Source organism: Quercus lobata, chromosome 1 (assembly GCF_001633185.2).
Source record: "Quercus lobata isolate SW786 chromosome 1, ValleyOak3.0 Primary Assembly, whole genome shotgun sequence".
Taxonomy (NCBI): domain Eukaryota; kingdom Viridiplantae; phylum Streptophyta; class Magnoliopsida; order Fagales; family Fagaceae; genus Quercus; species Quercus lobata.
In genome coordinates, this window is record NC_044904.1 from 37,011,810 (window position 1) to 37,025,444 (window position 13,635).

Consider the following 13,635-nt stretch of genomic DNA (forward strand, 5'->3'; position numbering starts at 1 on the left):
AATCTTGTAAACGATAAAAATCGTAACTTACATTTTATTTTTTGGTTGTATTTATCTCTTAAATTTATAGCGTAAAAACTAAAAACTAGGAAAGGAAATTCTAGCCTCATCACACGTGCGTGTGATGAGGCTAGTAGTATATAGTATAGATACTTCTGGTCGAAGGAAAGGAAATATACGAGTGCGGTATAAAAAATTAGTAAAGATAAAGAAGCGTGTGGAAAAAGACGATTTGACCCTTACTTTCCAAACAAAGAAAGACAGGGCTTGCTTGCTCATTCGGTCCATTTCTAAAAAATTGTCAATGTCGAACAGAGACTCAGATCACCGGGAAGACGACCTTCAGTCAATAATCCTCGAGCAACGCCGCGAGCTCATGGCGGCGCAAGCCCTAGACTCCGACCTCGACTTCGCCTTCCATCTCCAACTCCAAGAAGCCCTCGCCGCCTCTCTCGCCCTCCAACCTTCCACTTCTACTTCCACTTCCTCAATTCCCGAACCTCACCACACCTCCACCACCACCACAGAAAACGGCGGCGTTTCGAGCTTCACTGTTCTCCAATCCGACGAACTGGAGAAATTGGTGCAAGAAGTGAAGGACCGGGAAGCGAGCGAGTTGGAGATGCGGAGAGTGAGGGAAGATCTCAACCGTCGGATCCACGACGAGAAATTCGCGCGCGAGATACTGAGAATTCCGGAAGATGACTGGAAGGAGTGGGGCGACAATTACGAAAAGCCCCTCCCCGGCGAGGGTTGCTCGAAATCGAAACCAGTGGCGGACAACAACAACAACGACGACGACGCCGTTTTCAGAATTTACACGAAAGGCTTGGTGAGCGTGGAAGAGATTAGGGGTGTGAAAACTGCGTTGGCGGGAATAGGCGTGGCGATCTGCGATCCGAATGATAATGTGATATTCCAAGTGAGGAAACCACTTGTTGGAAATGGAATGAGCAAGAATGCTGCGGAGGCCAAAGCTTTGATCGATGGCTTAAATGCTGCTATCGCTTTGGAGTTGAAGCGTGTCACTGTTTATTTCGACTACAACCCGCTTTACCAATTTGTATGCCTCTCTCTCTCTTTGTCTCTTCCTCGGTTTTCGTGTTTTATTTTTTAATTTAATACCTGTTTTATTAGTTTTATTTTATGTATGAATTAATTATTAGAAAAGACTGCCAAAATGTCACAACTTTTGCCACTGAGAAAAAGTTGAGTCAAGGTGAGAGTGATCATGTACTACTTTGAGTCAACTCCTTCATAGTGTGCCCACAAATGAACTGATGGTTATTACAAGTGTCTTGAGTCTTGACACTTCAAAGACAAAAAAAAAAAAAAAAATCAAAGCATTGATAGTTATGAGCAGTTTATTCACATTTATTCTTCATGATTTTAGTGCAAAAAGTGGGAAGTGGGTCTATAATAGTTGCATTTGGGAGAGGATTAAGTTCATTGCTTTGTGTGCACCAGACCCGATGAGATGCTGTTACATGACAAATTTTGGACATATGGCAACATTTTACTGGCTCTGCTGCACAGGGCACTAAACCCAAGCTGAACCTGTGTACTGCACTCTCCAAGTGTGCTTGTTCCCCTCCTTCTTCCTTACCATAGCAAGTCTTTGTGGAATAACTCCAATGAGAAGAAAGAAGAAGGCGTTAAGAGGACAATCCTGGCCCAACCCTACACACTCTAAGATCCTTTTTCAAATCAAACTTACTCCCATTTTGAGTAAAGAGATAGATAAGTAACCACATCCCATTGCACTGGTCGGGGGCATTTGTAGTGACTGAGGGGGTCAAAGACCAAGCAATGAGTTATTTATCAGCCAAGCATTGACTCCATAGGAATGTGTTAAATTTTAATGGAGTGCGCTGTAAAATTAACTCCGGGAAGGTAGAATAGAAATTAGTATGATAAAATATAATCAAATAATATGATAAAGGCGTCAAAATGAACAAACAAGACGTTCAATAAAAATAGAGGAGTTTGAAATATATTATTTTTCTTATTTGATCCCTTTTTTTGTGGAATTAATAAGATTAATATGTGAGTATTTTGGAGCATTTAAAAAGTGAACCCCAAAGAGTTTTATTCTCCAAATAGTAGTATAGATGAAATACTTCAAAGGTGACTTCAACAATCAAATGTGAGCATAATTATGATAAAAGAAATCTGTCGTGATCCATAATAAAATGGCTGGTTATGATGGTCACGGCCATCCTCATTTTTTGGGGCTTGGGACTGGCTGTGAACAAAATCTGTGACACTAAGGAGTAAGGACAGGCACAGGCAGATTGGTGAATGATAATATTTATATGTTTTGAAGTACCACTTTGAGAAGCTCGTTTTTTAGAGTTGTGTGGTGTCTTTTTGTTTGGAAAATGCTTTTTGATGATTACTTTAATGATGGTGTTTATAATATCCTTTAATTCTAGAAATGTATTATAGTTTTTACAACTTTGTTTTGGTCTTAAATATATTTACATGCCCTCTTTATTGAGGTATTGTGTTTTACCAATGCAGGTTAGTGGAAGATGGCCACCAAAGCAGCGCAAGATTGCAGTGCTAGTAAATCAGGTGACTCTTCTCCGAAAAAATTTTATGTATTTCAACCCCAAGCTTGTGGCACGGAATGATGTTAAATTTGCGTTTAAACTTGCAAAAGATGCAATAGTGTCTCAGGTTACCAGACCTGCAGAATCTAGCCATGGAAATAATCTAAATGAGGCTTGTGTAATTTGTTTGGAAGATGCTGATGTCAGTCGGATGTTCTCAGTTGATGGCTGCCTACACCGGTATTGCTTTTCTTGTATGAAACAGCATGTTGAGGTGAAGTTGCTTCATGGGATGGTGCCCAAATGCCCTCATGAAGGCTGTAAATCAGAGCTTGTTGTTGACAGCTGCAGAAAGTTCTTGCCACCCAAGTCAATTGAGACCATGAGCCAACGCATTAAGGAAGCTTCAATTCCTGTTGCAGACAAAGTTTATTGCCCAAATCCAAGGTGCTCAGAATTAATGTCAAAAAGTGACATTTTGGAATATAGCAAAGATTTTCTGGATGTTGAACGATCTGGAGCCAGGAAATGTGTAAAATGCCATGGCCTGTTTTGTATTGATTGCAATGTCTCTTGGCACAGTAACATGACATGTTTTACCTTCAAAAGTTTGAATCCTCATCCCCCTGCAGAAGATGTAAAGCTGAAGTCTCTTGCTACAAGGAATCTTTGGCGCCAGTGTGTTAAATGCAACCATATGATTGAACTTGCTGAAGGTTGCTACCACATGACTTGCAGGTATTCCCTTCTATCCAAGTATCATTGCTTTTTTTGGTTGCCAAAGGTCATTATTGCTTGTCTTTTTAACGCATGTAAGTAGCATCTTTATTTACATATTAAAAATGTAGCTTCTAAGAACGTATATTTTAAATCCATTGTTTTGCATGTGGACTACACAAGGTGAAGAATATAAGTTTAGAGGATTATATATCTCTCTTTGTGGCCAAGTCTACATGATCTTGATGCCATAACTAGGTCTTCTTCTTCTTTTTTTTCTTTGCAATTACCTGCTTGCTCCTTTATTCTCTGTTTACATTACCTATTAAGGAAGTGGAGACTTTGTCTGTAAAAACAGATTTGGTGGCTTAATTGGAGTCCTTGGTGTTGTCATTAAAACCATTCTCTATCTTAACTTGTTATAAAAGAAACTTGGCCATCAAGGAATATGTTTATAAACACTGTGGCTGAAATGAGAATATAGGAGAAAAATATGCTTAAGATTGTTTTGTCATGCACACTGAGGACCAAGTCAGAGGCATTAGAAGAATATAAGGCAACAAAATAAGGTAGATTTAGACTTGGAAGGCTTGATGGTCGTGGATTCAATGGAAGACAAGGTTGTACATAGAGATGAATGAGACTAATGTTACTACCATCTTGCTGCTGTTGTGTGTGTGTATATAGGTTTCCCTCACCACGCCAACGCCCCCCCGCGGGCCCTTTTTTTTCTCACCAAAAAAAGGAAATTGTTTAGAGTTCATTCCATTTAAAGTTAGGTTCTGCATATTTATTAGTGATTTACTACTTGGAAGTTAGAATTGAAGCCTATTTAAATCTACCTAATAACCATTTATTTTCTTTTTTTATGGTTACATTTTGTAGTTGATTATATTGCTGCTTGTGCTTTTATTGCTTTTCAGGTGTGGGTATGAATTCTGCTACAATTGTGGAGCTGAGTGGAAGAACAAGAGAGCGATGTGTTCTTGTCCACTTTGGGATGAGGATCACATTTGGCTTGAACAGGATAGAGACTTTGATGAAGACGATGAGGATGAAGATGAAGATGATGAGTACTACGACTCTGATTCTGATTACTATTGAACAAATATCTTCCCTTCAACCACCCCCCTCCCCTTTTCCCTCCTCTCTTCTTTTCAACTGCTTGCTCACAAGTCACGAATTTTTTCATTTCATATTTTATTAGGGACGATGAAAGAAAGCGTGAAAAATGGATGAGCAAAACAGAAAAGTAAATTTGAAGGAGACGATATTGTAAAAAGCATTCATGTTGACTATTTGACATAATTTTGAGAAAGTATCTTCCGAGCCCACTTTATGGAGTTGGCCTCTCACAAGTACGATTGGCTTGTGAGAGACCCTCTCCATAGGGTGGACACATTATATAAGTTCTGCATCTTAAAAATGTTATGGTTTGGTATTGCTGTACCGTGTGGATGATTCTGCTAGAGAAAGGAGCTATTCCTCCGATAAAGGCTCCTAAATTAAGCTGCACTTAAGGAGTAATTCCCATAATAAAAGGTTGCTAAAGCAGTTAGATATAGGCTAATTTCATTTTAATGGTGAGTTATGTATACCGGACTGCGTCTTTGTTTTACTTTACACTTAAACAACACACTTTCATAACATGTCTTGTATGCAACTACTTCGGGAGAGTTGATAGAATCATAGAAAGGTTGCTTCAGCAGTTTTTTTTTTTTTTTTTTTTTGAGAAATAATTACAACATGCTGCTAACTTCGCAGTTCGAACATTTTCCTTCCTAGACTCCCAAGTACTTTGTATGTGAGGAAGTGCTAATTCAGCTACAAGGCCTTTGACTTTAAGCAGTTAGATATAGGCTAACATGACTCACATTCAAGTCTTTTAGTTTGAATTCTTTGCTATGCATGCAAAGTTAGCATAAGACCTAGAACCTCTCCACCTTTCTTACTCAACCTTGACAGCAGAAATTGTAGTCCAGGAGTTGAAACCCTGCTGTTTGATTCTATCTTATTTCTTTGTTTATAAAAAATATGTATTTCAATTAATATTAAATTAAGTGCCTTTAAAAAAAAAAAATTATGTGTGTATTAAAAACACTCTTATCTTCCATATATTAAAAGGATTTGGAAAGTTAATTATTACTTTTTTTACTGTAAAAAATACCCATAATTTAATTAATCTAAACCAATCAAAATGGGGTTAAAATGATAAATTCATTCCTAAATAAATTCCTACCCACATTGAAACACTACTTCTACTTCTACATTAAAATACTATCCCACGTTCTTTAAAAAAAAACTACCCAGCCACCCAAAAAAAAAAAAAAAAAAAAACTCCCCACATTCAAATAATGCTCTATCAATTATCTACCCACATAACTTCTCACAAATACAAACTCTTCCCAATATTTAAAAAAAAAAAAAAAAAAAAAGACTCTTCCCTGCGTAACCTTTAAAAATTCAAGTAAAAAAAAAAAAAACCCTAATAAAAAAGAAACACACTCTATCAATTATCTACCCAAGTTCCTATTGAAAAAAAAAGTTCTATCCAAATAAAAAAAACACTCAATGCACCAAAACACTCCCCACGTTCATTAAATTAAAAAAAAAAAAAGAAAAAGAAAATCTCAGTAGCTGCACTTCTTGCCCGCACAAATGCATAATATTTATTACACCCCTAGGAATTTTTTTATAATTGGAAAATGTAATAATTTCAAATTATAATGGATGCAAATTATCTATTTATATATATATATATATATATAAAACCGAAACCTTTGGAGCTTCCACAATTTTCCACGTCATCACTATTTTCTTTTTCTTTTTATTTTTATTTTAGATTCTTTTTATTTTTGGTTTTATATCTTATCAAGTATTACAATAGTATAGTTTAAATAAAACTCTATTAGATATATGTTTCAAAAGCTTGAAAATTCTATTTCAACTAAAATTCTATAACAAAAATTTTCACAAATATAAACTTCTGCCAAGGTCGAAACCCTTCATACTCACTCAAATTTTCACAAAGAAAACACACATATCAAATTGAAGCCATAGTAGGAAGAAAGTTGATTCTTCAACGAGAACAAATCCTGTAGTATAAAGGCCACCTAATCGCTTTTAGCTTTGAACTCGATTGTCTTATTAACAACAAAGTCTATGAATTGCAGTGATGGACAATCGTCCACAAATAACATCCACGCAAGGGCTTGATGTTCTTCTTAATTATCTCATATAATTCTAGGAATTATTTTATTTAATATTTTTTGGAATTAATATATTTAGATGGTTGGCATAGCAGACAACGTAAAAACAATTTTCTGTCATTTATGTTGCCTTCTGCATAACCCTAAATCAATGTTGAAAGGTTGTGTTTTACAACCATCTGATTTTGGTAACCAAACCCCGCACCTATGATTGTTTATGATTATTTTTGTTCATTATTTGTAGTTTACAGGGAGTTGCAACCTGTTTTCTTCTCTGATCAATGCTGCGCTAACTGCAATGATAGATACTGCTAAGTATAAGAATAAGTCTTCACCTTCTTTGGACAGACTTAAGAGTGGGGGGTTGCTCAGGTAGTGCTTCAACTCTTGGAACGCTATTTCGCATTCCTCCGTCCAAGCGAACGCTTTCTTCAAAGTCTTGAAGAATGGAAGGCATTTGTCTGTGGCTTTAGAGACGAACCTATTGAGGGCTGCTACTCTTCCTATGAGGGATTGTACTTCTTTAATTGTCTTTGGTAAGGACATCTCTAGGATAGCCTTAACTTTCTTGGGGTTTGCTTCAATTCCTCTTTGCAACACCATAAACCTGAGGAATTTCCCTAAGGAAACCCCAAAAGCACATTTGGATGGGTTCAGCTTCATGCTGTACTGTCTAAGTGTGTTAAACGTCTCCTTGAGGTCATCCAAGTGATCCTCTTCGTCTTTGCTCTTGACAAGCATATTATCAACGTATACCTCCATGTTTCTCCCGATCTGTTTCTTGAACATCTGGTTCACCAACCTTTGATAGGTGGCCCCTGCGTTCTTGAGTCCAAAAGGCATGACCCGGTAGCAGTAGAACCCTTGGCTGGTGACAAAGGCAGTTTTTTTCTTGATCTTCTTCAGCCATTTGTATCTGGTTATATCTAGAAAATGCGTCCATGAACGTGAGAAGTTTATGTCCGACGGTGGAATCTACCAGTTGATCAATTCTAGGCAAGGGAAAACTGTCCTTCGGGCAGGCTTGATTAAGATCTGTGAAATCGACACACATTCTCCACTTCTTGTTTGCTTTCTTGACCATGACCACGTTGGCCAACCACTTAGGGTAGTGAAATTCCCGAATGAAATTTGCAGCAAGCAACTTATTTACTTCGTCCATTACTACTTTGTTTTGTTCGGGGGCAAAGACTCTTCTTCTTTGCTGGATGGGCTTCTTTTCTGGGTCAACGTTTAGGCAATGCTGGATAAGGCTTGTTGGGATCCCTGGCATGTCTTCGTGGCTCCAAGCAAATACATCGAGGTTATCTTTCAGGAAGTTGATGATCCCTTCCTTCATTCTGGGACTTAGATTCGTTCTTATTTGGGTCGTCTTCTCTGGACTTCCTTCGACCAACTCTATCGTTTCTAGCTTCTCAACGATTTCTGGTGTTTTTTCCTCGATTGTCCACATATGGTTCTTTTTTGAGGCCAGGATGGCCTGGTAACACTCTCTTGCCAACACCTGGTCTCCTTTTATCTCTCCGACCCCCTATTCTATTGGAAATTTTACCTTCAGACAGTACGTGGAAGTAGCAGCCTTCCAACGGTTAAGTGTAGGTCGTCCTATGATCACATTGTAGCACAAGGATGAGTCTACCACCAAGAAATTGTGTTGGTTGGTTACCTAGAGGGGGTACAAGCCGGCAGTGACTATTAACGTCACTATCCCCTTGGGGTATACTTTGTCTCCACTGAAACTGAAAAGGGGAAACTCGAAAGGACGAAGTCTCTTTGGGTCTACCTTTAGTTGCTGGAAGGCGGAAAGGTAGATAATGTCAGCCGAGCTCCCATTGTCTACCAGAACTCTCCTCGTATTGAACCCTTCGATCATGATCATAATGACCAGTGGGTCATCATGAGGTTGCTTTACACCCCTGGCATCTTCTTCTGAGAAGTACATGTCTTGGTTTGTTCGTCTTTGCTTCAGGGGAGGTAGATTGTCAACACTGTTTACCTGCCTTTGGTGTGACTTCCTGAGGGATCTGAACAATCCCCCTCTAGTTGGTCCCCCCGCGATAGTTTTAATTTCCCCTAGTGCATTCTGTGGACGAGGCGGGGGGCAGTCTCCATCTCTCCTTGAACCCCCGTGCTGATCTTTCTGGTTGTATTTGCTGGAATCTCCCCTTTTCACATACTGTTGTAGTTTTTCTTTTCGTATAAGTTTTTCAATCTGCTCCTTTAGATCATTGCAATCCTCTGTGTAATGTCCATGGTCTCTGTGAAAGCGACAGTATTTCCTCTTATCGCGCGAACTAGGCGGTGAATGGAGTGGCCTCGGCCATTTAAGAGATGGTTCGTCTCTTATTTCTGTCAGAATTTGGTCAACAGGCATCACTAATGGTGTAAACTTCATTGGACAAGGGTTCTTGTCCTCCCTTCGTCATTTCATCGATCAGCTCGATCTCTCTTTTGTCCTCTTCGATCATCTTTTTTTTCCTTCTTCTTTTCCTTGCTTCTTCTTGCTCCATCAATGGTTGCCAGAGCTTCTTCAGCATTCATATACTTCTGTGCTTTCAATAATGCCTCGGCCATCGTTTTGGGGGGATTTTTAGCCAAGGAAGCCACGAAATCTCTGGACTTCAATCCTGCCTTGAAGGTCGTGAGTTGGACCTTATCGTCTGTCTCGTCTACTTCCAGCATTCCTCGGGTGAAGCGTGTTACGTAAGACCTCAATGGTTCCTTCTTTCCTTGTTTGATGGTGAGCAAATGGTCGGCAGTCCTTTTCGGATGTTGCCCACCGACAAAATGACGGACAAAGGAACTGCTTAGTTGCTCGAAGTTATCAATGGACGACGTTGGCAACTTGTTGAACCACTCCCTGGCTGCCCCTTTGAGGGTAGTGGGAAAGGAGCAGCACAAAATCTCGTCAGGGGGTTGTTGAAGACCCAGGGTTGTCTTGAAGTTATTCAGGTGATCCAGTGGGTCTTTCAGCCCATCGAAGAGCTCTAGCTGTGGTAAATGGAACTTGGAGGGCACTGGGCACTCCTAAACGGCCATGGTGAAAGGCGAATTTGTCTTCTTGACTATCCTTTCCAAGCTTTGGTTTGTCTATCCTTTGATGGCGTTTCTCAATTCATCCATCTCCTTTCTCATTTCCTTGAGTAGATCTGGGCTCACCTCTTCTGGAGTGCTGGTTCGTCTCTTGTTACTATCTTCATCGTCATCCCTGTTAACGTCTGTATGGCTGTCTTCCTGGTGCAATCGCTGCCTCATCTCCTGGTTTTGCCTGGTAAGTTCCTCCACAGTGGCTGCGAGTGACTGAATCTGTAGGGCCAATGCGGCAGGATCTAGGCTAGTATTGGATTCCATTTGGACTTGTGAGTTAATTGGGACAAATCACGTGCTGAATAGTAATCTTCCCCACAGATGGCGCTAAACTGATGATGTTCGAATCGTCAGTAAAAAGATTCTTCCAGCCTGGGATTGTCCGCAGCTTATCCTGATCCAGAGATAAGTCAAAAAGAAAATATAGTCACCGGTGTGGTGCCTGCCACAGAGCCTCTGATGCCAAAGTTAGAATAGCTAGAACTTGGGAAGAAAGTAATTTGGGTGTTTTTGAAGATTTTTTAGAGTTCCTTTTTCTCGGGCTTTATCAATGGGCATATATAGGAGTCCTCTTCCTAGCCGTTGGCTTTGCTTTAATGGTGGAATCATTGCAGGATTCGTAACGCCTATGCGAGGTGTCAAATGGACAGAATGATCTCCCAACGGCACTGAAGACCACTATTTGTTTATGTAACGCCTCGCCATAATTGAGGGATGATGGTTGAGTCTTTGGCAGGCAGTTCTTCCCGGGCTTGGTTGATTCCAGTATCGTCCTTGTATATCATCCTTCTAGGGTGAACGAATATATCTTCAGGACCATCAGTGACTTCATTCTCGTATCAGTAATGCCTTCATAGAACATTGATGGTGGGTTATTTCCCCAACAGTATAGAAATTCATCATTTCTTTGTAACGCTTCATTAATGATTAAGGATGGACGAGTCTATTCCAGCTTGACAACGATCATTGGTTGGACGGTTTCTAGGATTGTCCTCGTCATTGTGTCGTCCTATAGACGAAGGTATAATCGGGATCATTAGGTGCGGTTGTGAGTAGTGAAGTTGATGAGCTTCAAGCTCTCATTGAAGCTCTCTATAAATCTCTGACCTTGGATTTGAAAAGCGTCACCTTTTTCTGTGACGATTACATGCTTCACCAATATGTGAGTCAATAATAACCTTATTATTATTTTACTTTAATTTGACATTTTTTTTAATAGAGTTGGATCTGTCTTATTATTGTAAATTTTGGATTGCTTTGTTTGTGGATATGTTTGGTTGTATTGATTATTATTTTATTGAGTTTAATAAAGTTTGTATAACTGTATTGGTGGGTGTGGTTTTGATGGTCGAATATTTGTTGTAAAGGCACATGGGAAATGAAACAATTAAAATGGAGGACGCTAGAGTTATAGAAATGTGATAAAGGGTGATTTCGTTTTTGTTTTTGTTTTTGTTTTTTTGTTGGGTGGTGAGTAAATTTGCTAAGGCATTCATAATCTAGGTATTCGTAATCTCACTAATCCCGATATTTGGTGTGCTATAATGTGCGTTTAATGTGATGCACATTACTATAATGTGACATTAAAATTTTTGTTTTATTTTATTTTTTCTAAAATTATCATAATCTAAAATTATAAAATATATCATATCACTTTAATCTCATCACCTTCCTTTTATTTTCTAACGTTACCAAATTTTATTTTAAGTTTGCATTTAAATATGCAAGAGATGCTATAGTTTCTCAAATTATATGGGCTGAAGAAACTAGCAAAGGAAATTTGGAGACGTGTAATTTGCTTTGAAGATATTGATGTTGATAAGATATTTTCAGTTGATGGTTGCCTGCACAGATATCGCTTTTCTTGTATGAAACAGCATGTGGAGGTCAAGTTACTTAATGGAATGGTGGCAAAGTGCCCTCATGAAAACTGTATGTCGGAGGTGAGTATTGATAGCTGCGGAAAATTCTTGGCACCAAATTTGGTTGAGGTCATGAGCCAACGCATCAAGGAATCATCTATTTCTCCTACAGAGAAAGTTTATTGCCCATATCCCAGGTGCTCAGCATTAATGTCAAAAAGTGAGGTTTTACAATATACTAAAAATGTATACATTGATGCGGAAGAATTTGGAGCCAGGAAATGCATGAAATGTCATAATTTTTTCTGTATCAAATGCAAAGCCCCTTGGCATTTGAATATGACCTGCTATGATTACAAAAGATCAAATCCTAATGCCCATCCAGGAGATAAAAAGCTAATCGATGGCGCCAGTGTTTGAAGTGCAACCACATGGTTGAACTAGCTGAAGGTATTTTTTTTTTTTTTTTTTTTTTTTTTTGAGAAGTGAAATACTTGTTGATATTAAACAAGAAAAGGATAATCATCCAATACAAAAGCCATAACTCGCTCGCTGGGCTAAAGCGTGTGCAACTGCATTGCATAGCCGACCAACATGAGCAAACGAAATTCTCAGAAATGAGTTTGATGGGGATTTGATGTCCCTAATTAAATGCCCTCCCTGGGAATTTTCCTTGCCAGTACCCCTTAAAGAATTGACTACAGATTTAGAGTCGCCTTCGCAAACCACCTGCTCATGACCCGTTTCTGCAGCAAAGGAGACGGCACGCTTGGCAGCAAGAAGTTCCAATAATTCAACGGAAGGAGGCTTTACAATTTGCTCGGACATGGCAGCCAACACCTGGCCCTCGCCATTTCGGATTACCACTCCTAATCCCGCTTTCTCTGATTCATTGTACCAAGCACCATCAAAATTAATCTTCACCAAGCTAGCTGCTGGCGGACACCATCTGCGAGAAACAGTCCGTCGTTTGAGAGGTTTTGGACTGACCAACCCCCTGAATTCACAGAGATAATTTTTTGCAAAACCAGCAATGCTGTGGAGGGGCAGGGGATGGTCTTGTTGGCGAGATTTGTTTCTTTGGAACTAGATTGACCAAGCCGTAGTAGCAAATAAAGGAACTAAGGCCAGTTTTGCTCGGATTTTTTGCAAGACATCCAAGAAAGACTCAGAGTCCGATGGACAACAAACCACCCAATTAAAATCTGAATTCCAAACTACTTTGATGTAGGTACAGCTCCATAAGGTGTGCACCATAGATTCCGAACTACCAGAACAACAAGGACAGCCTGATTCTTGAAGTATTTTACGCTTCAGCAGATTTTCCTTTGTTGGCAGTGAGTTTGTACAGGCCTTCTAGAGGAAATGTTTGATCTTCCCAGGAACTTTCAATTTCCAAATGCTTTTCCAGAAACTCTTCATAGAATCCGAGGTTTGAGAGCGATTGGGGTCAGGAGAAAGAAATTCGCAGAGGAACTTATAGCCCGACTTCACTGAGTAGCAGCCCGATTTTTCTAGTCTCCAAACCAAAGTGTTAGGTTGTGGAATTGAGCTCAGAGGCAGAGATTTGATCAACTTTGCTTCAGGTGGGTAAAAACACAAATCAACGAGATTTGTATTCCACCAGCCCAAAGCACCATTTATCAGAGAGTCTACTAAAGACTCTGGAGCTAGATGCAACACTGGAGAGCTGATACGGCCTTCAGAACTTGGTAGCCAGGCGTCTTTATAAATCTGAACCGATTTCCCGTCACCAATTCTCCAGAGGGATCCCTTTTCAATTAAGTCCCTAGACCACAGAATACTCTTCCATGCGAAAGATCCATAAGAAGATTTAGCTTCAAAGATTGAGCAATTTGGAAAATACTTAGCTTTGAAAACTCTATAAAATAGAGATTCCTTATCCTCAATCAATCTCCACACCTGCTTAGCCAACATGGCTTTGTTAAAATTGCAAAGATCTTTAAATCCCAAACCCCCCTCACTCTTTGGTTTGCATAAAACCTCCCATTTTGCCCAATGGATTTTTCTCCTATCGCCCCTTTGTCCCCACAACCTTAGGTCGTGTTTAAAATGCGACCTAAGACCAGACCCTTAGGCCGCGTTTTAAACAGGGCTATAGGACCTGGTCTTGGGCCGCGGTTAAAAAGTGCGGCCATAGGACCATCAATCCTATGGTCACAGGTTTTAGGCCACATTAGAAAG

General features: G+C 39.5%; 3 protein-coding genes across 3 annotated transcripts; 1 reads left to right on the forward strand and 2 right to left on the reverse strand.

The window, feature by feature from the left end:
* The first annotated feature begins 186 nt into the window (after nucleotides 1–186).
* Nucleotides 187–4,681, forward strand: LOC115989115. The gene is made up of 3 exons (XM_031112783.1): nucleotides 187–1,063; nucleotides 2,524–3,293; nucleotides 4,196–4,681. The coding sequence occupies exons 1-3, from the start codon at nucleotides 305–307 to the stop codon at nucleotides 4,374–4,376; spliced, it is 1,710 nt and encodes a 569-aa protein (XP_030968643.1). The 5' UTR covers nucleotides 187–304; the 3' UTR covers nucleotides 4,377–4,681.
* A 3,466-nt stretch (nucleotides 4,682–8,147) lies between these two features.
* On the reverse strand, nucleotides 8,148–8,855 carry LOC115953347. Its single transcript, XM_031070967.1, has one exon. It carries the CDS (start codon nucleotides 8,853–8,855, stop codon nucleotides 8,148–8,150), a length of 708 nt encoding a protein of 235 aa, XP_030926827.1.
* Nucleotides 8,856–11,952: 3,097 nt separating this feature from the next.
* LOC115953356 lies at nucleotides 11,953–12,687 on the reverse strand. The gene is made up of 2 exons (XM_031070980.1): nucleotides 12,527–12,687; nucleotides 11,953–12,427 (listed from the first exon to the last, which is right to left on the reverse strand). The coding sequence occupies exons 1-2, from the start codon at nucleotides 12,685–12,687 to the stop codon at nucleotides 11,953–11,955; spliced, it is 636 nt and encodes a 211-aa protein (XP_030926840.1).
* Nucleotides 12,688–13,635: the final 948 nt, after the last annotated feature.